Source organism: Taurulus bubalis, assembly GCF_910589615.1.
Source record: "Taurulus bubalis genome assembly, chromosome: 1".
Lineage (NCBI taxonomy): Eukaryota > Metazoa > Chordata > Actinopteri > Perciformes > Cottidae > Taurulus > Taurulus bubalis.
In genome coordinates this window covers 44,044,205-44,048,827 of record NC_136589.1, presented here as the reverse complement: position 1 = coordinate 44,048,827, position 4,623 = coordinate 44,044,205, and the positions used below count along the sequence as shown (strand labels likewise).

General features: G+C 49.0%; 1 protein-coding gene across 1 annotated transcript; it reads right to left on the bottom strand.

Moving 5' to 3' along the window:
- Positions 1 to 431: 431 nt before the first annotated feature.
- On the bottom strand, positions 432 to 3,686 carry ptmab (prothymosin alpha b). The gene is made up of 5 exons (XM_079220950.1): positions 3,528 to 3,686; positions 1,601 to 1,666; positions 1,407 to 1,491; positions 1,220 to 1,311; positions 432 to 1,134 (listed from the first exon to the last, which is right to left on the bottom strand). Exons 1-5 carry the CDS (start codon positions 3,567 to 3,569, stop codon positions 1,090 to 1,092), a joined length of 330 nt encoding a protein of 109 aa, XP_079077076.1. The 5' UTR covers positions 3,570 to 3,686; the 3' UTR covers positions 432 to 1,089.
- Positions 3,687 to 4,623: the final 937 nt, after the last annotated feature.

Here is a 4,623-nt window from a genome sequence, read left to right as displayed (position 1 = left end):
TAGTGTGTTTTATATGCAAATACCTCAGAAGTACAAGTAACTTGAATCACTTTTGGCCACTTTAATTAGGTTCATCATCCGGTGCAATAATACATTTAAATACTTTTCATATACTATTTTTACTCTGTCTGTATATTTAATATTGCTATCGTTTTATTTGTTCCCACCTGTACCGAAAGTACTTCATCTGGTGCAATATAAATACATTTTTATATATTTTTTTTTATTCCATCTGTATATTTAATATTGCTATTGTATTCATATTTACTGTTTGTATTTCTGTCTTACTGTTTATTTATATTACTAGTTTTTTATGTAATCCTGCCCCCCACTGCGGCACCAATAAAGCATTATCTGATTTTATTTCATTTTACCTCACAACTTGTACGTGAGCGGCGACGTCGTGAAAGAAACGAAGCAGAGAAGCGAAGTACAACTCACAAAATAAAAGTCTGGTTTATTGTCAAACAACAAACTTCGCACATACATCAAAACAGGCCGTCATGAAACCAGAACCAAAGAAAAAGAAAAAAGAAAAGCGGCTCCTCTCTTTGGCCTTACCCTCCCATACAAACAAACTAGTTATGGTACAGCTAAAGTACATACATTAAATTGACTGGAATGCTCTGAGTTCACCGGCTTTACGAGGTTGTTCGACTGTTTGCTGTCTAGTTTCTGTGGAGATCGTAACACGGTCGACCAAGTAAAACCTTTCCGTTGAAGAAGCACCGGTTTGGTCTGACCCCCCTCCTAACAATATGTACAAAAATATAAAATGTAAATAAAAATACAAACAAATTCTCCTTTTCGTGTTGTTGTTGCCGGATTTCTGCGTGGATGTGTTGGCGGGTTCCTCTAGAAAAATGTGTTTTGCAGTTTTGAGGGGCGGTCGATGTCTGTGGAACTCTACTAGGCTAACGACCATGTTACATTTTATTTATTTACTTTGTATTATTATTATTGTTTTCCCTCCTTTTTAAATCCGTCCTCCAGCCCCTCCACCTGTGACACATAGAAACCGCCAGAGGTGGAGAACCAGGAAGTGGTTCAGCAGGATGGCGCGCAGAGGGAAGAAGGTGTGGGAACGCATCAATCGTCATCGTCGGTTTTCTGCTTCTTGGTATTGACGTTGTCCTGAAAGAAGAAGATGAAGAAGATGAAGGTCAGTGGGTTGAATTTCGAGGTCGTGACCCCGTTGGCGGTAAAGAGGTCGGCTCACCTCGTCGTCCTCGTCGTCCTCATCGTCGTCCTCAGCGGCCCGTTTTGTGCCGCCCTCGATCTCGTCGTCCTCGTCCTCGTCTTCCTCCTCGCCTGCGGGGCGAAAGAATGGGACCGGCGTAAGTTTTTGGGGAAAACGACGAATAAAACATGTCATTTGTCACCGTTAATGTTTTTTTTATAGTTACCTTCTACGTCATCTTCCTCGTCCTCCTCGTCGACTTCCTCGTCATCGTCGTCATCATCGACCTCAGGCTCGCCATTCTCGTTCTCCTAAGAAATTAATAAATGAAGAGAAACTTCCTGAAGCTGCTCACGAGTTATGAAGTGATGAAGACGAGCACTGCGGGAGGAACACCACAGAGGAAGAGGAGGAGCTCACCTTCCCGTTGGTGGCGGCCTCTTTGCCGTTCTCCTTCTCCTCCACCAGCTTCTTCTCCTTCAGCTCCTGGAGGAAACATTAGAACATGTATTTAAAAACTGCTGCTACCTGCCTTTCTTCCTCTTGGCCTAGTTAGGCCCCAGTGCATGCTGGGTAGCTGCACAGTTTCAGTGTCAGAAGGAAGCCTTCCTGTTTAGACACCACACTGGTCTCTGCAGATCCTCCTCCATCCCCTCTAATGTGTTGTAATCTGATACTTTTGATGTGCCCCCGGGGTATTCTGGGTATTGTAGTCTTCTGCAGCCTGCCGTCTCCACCATATGTCACGAGACACGCCCGGGAGAGGCACCGCAACACCCAGGGTGCACCGCTCCATGTAAAATAACACAGGCGGGCGCAATGGCAGGGGGGGGTGGGGGTGATGGAGGAGGAGGAGGAGGAAGAGGCTGCTGCTGCCGCTTGTTGTAACGGAGGACAATAGACGACGACACATGGCAAGCGAGAGCAGCGAGAATGAGGGTCAGGGTGTTCTGGAGACCGGGACCCGGACCGGGACCCGGACCGGGACCCGGTCCACACACACCGACTAAAACACCTTTTTTTTTTGGCGACCTACTTAGACCGGAAAACCGCCCGCCGAGACTATTAATAGCGCCCGGTCTCCTCGTTTTGTCCACACACGCACGCAAACACACCGCGTCCACAGCCTGTTATCCCCGCGTTGCGCGCACGCGCCCACCCCAAACGTACCTAGTTATTGATTAATTGCTCTACATAATCTTATTGCTTAACCCATTAAGCCGTTTCAGGAGCTCGGCGGCTCCGCGCGTAAAAAGGCGCTGGTGCGTAAAAACGCTCCACAACTATAAATAGGGCTGCGCGCGCTGTGGATTATCTGCTTAATACACACGCGCGCGCGCGCCCTGTACCTCCCCAGTCTGCGGGTCTCCATATGGTCATTTGTTCTAATCACTCATCATGATGCAGGTAAAGTTTACCCGACGAGATCCAACCCAACCGGAGAGACTCACAAAGACGGAGCCGGTGAGGGGGACCTCACAAAGACACACAAAGACACACACACACACACACACACACACACACACACACACACAGTAAAAGAAAGACAAACTTTCCTCCTGAGACGTTGACGCGCTGTGCCAACATGTTAGAATACACAGGGATGAAGAAGAAGAAGATTAAGCGGAAGCTCTCCGGTCCACGGCGCGCGTTCAGCCGGGCAGCAGCGTCCCGGAGTCGGTAAACAAACAGGGGTGAACGCACCGGAGCGTTTATTGTTTTTTTGTAAATAATAATTAAAAAACAAACAAACACAAAGTCAGAATCTTCTAAAAAATATAAAAACATAAAAACACGAAGCTCCCGAAAAGTTGACCCTGGTGACCATTACGCACCAACTTCAACCCAAGTGTGATCACTCCGCCAGAGAGATATCACTCCTCCAAATACAAACAACCACCGGGATTATTTAGCGGGGCTTCGGCATCCCGCAGCCGGAGATGTGGCACCAGCGGGCGGGTCAGCGCGCGCGTCGTTGCGGCTTGTCTCCGGAACCCTTTCGGCGCGCCGTTTGGAGAACCGAGCGCAAACGGCGCGCCGAGAGGGTTCCGGACACGGGAACCCGCTTATAAACAAAGAACCTCCGCGCGCGGATACTGCTCTCCAAGGACTTGTTCCAAGGACGCCGCCGCGGAGACCCCCGGAGAGGAGACCCCCTAAAGAGGAATACCGTTTTGTTTTTAAAGACGCTCCACCCGGCTCACACTTCTCCCCGAGTCCGAGTGCGCGCGAAACCACGACGGAGGAAACACAAAAATATCTAAAAAAGCTGATCCAGCTCTGCAAAAATGAAATATAAAAAAGCTGCAGCTTCGCATTGAAGAGCGGGTCCGCGAGGGGTCCTTACCTTGGCAGAGAGCTCCGTCGTTTTAACTTTGGTTTCTGCCATTGTTTAGTTTAGTTTTTTTGTTCAATAAAATAAAAAGGGACGGCTGTAAATGAAAAAAGGGCTTGAAGAAAAAGTAGATCCCTCCGCTCGGCTGGGGATCAATCAGTGTGATATTTGTGTGCCAGTGGCCAGCGCCGCTGACGGCCGAGCCTTTTAATATAGGCTGGTAGGCGGGGCTTAGGGACGGGGGAAGGCGGCCGCTGATTGGCTGACGGCCCCCACAGAGGTGTTCTCCTCGCGCGTTGGAGTGGAACAATAGAGGCCACGCCCCCTCTCAAACGTTCATCCCGTACCGCCGCTGCAAACAGTCCTTTTCTCCACTAAGAAAAACGCACTAAAAACACACATAAACACACGTATTGAACCGTTAAAGTGACGTGCTTTTTAAACATTGTTTTATAAACATCCTCATGTGAAGCGTTGTCCTCTTGCTCAGCGTACTGAGCGGTTGACGCAAGTGTCACAGTTTTGATTGATTGACGTTCATCTGGTCGAGTCGAGCGGCGCCGACGGACTGTTTCTCCCGCCCTCCCCCCGAGGCGAGCAGGGAGGGAGGGGGGGGGGATATGGACGACACGGACCGTGTTAGTGGATTAAAGCCCTTTTTTTCATAACGCTACCATCACCTCTAAACTCACCCCCCATGACCGACGTATCAATCACATAAAAACGGCGGAGAAAAACGCCGCCGCCATCTCTCATCGCAGTGCCGCGTAGCCCCGCCTCCTCTCGACGGCCATCTTTGAATCTCCCTAGCTCATCTCTATGTGCGCACTTGACGCTTTTTACTTTTTTTTTTTTTTTTACATAACCCATTTAATTCGTGTGTCAAGGTCGATACGCTGATAAACACGCAGTCTTTATCGAAATGTGGAGCGAAACGCTTTTCACACACGCGGGGCAGTGCGTTACAGGGGAGCGGGTGCAGTTCAGTGCTTGGTGCTCTCTTTTCCGCCGCAGCCGCCATTGTTACAAACAGCCCCGTAGAGGAGGAGGAGAAGACATGCGATGAGACAAGTGCGGAGGTGAAACAAATAAAATGTGTGCTCGTGAA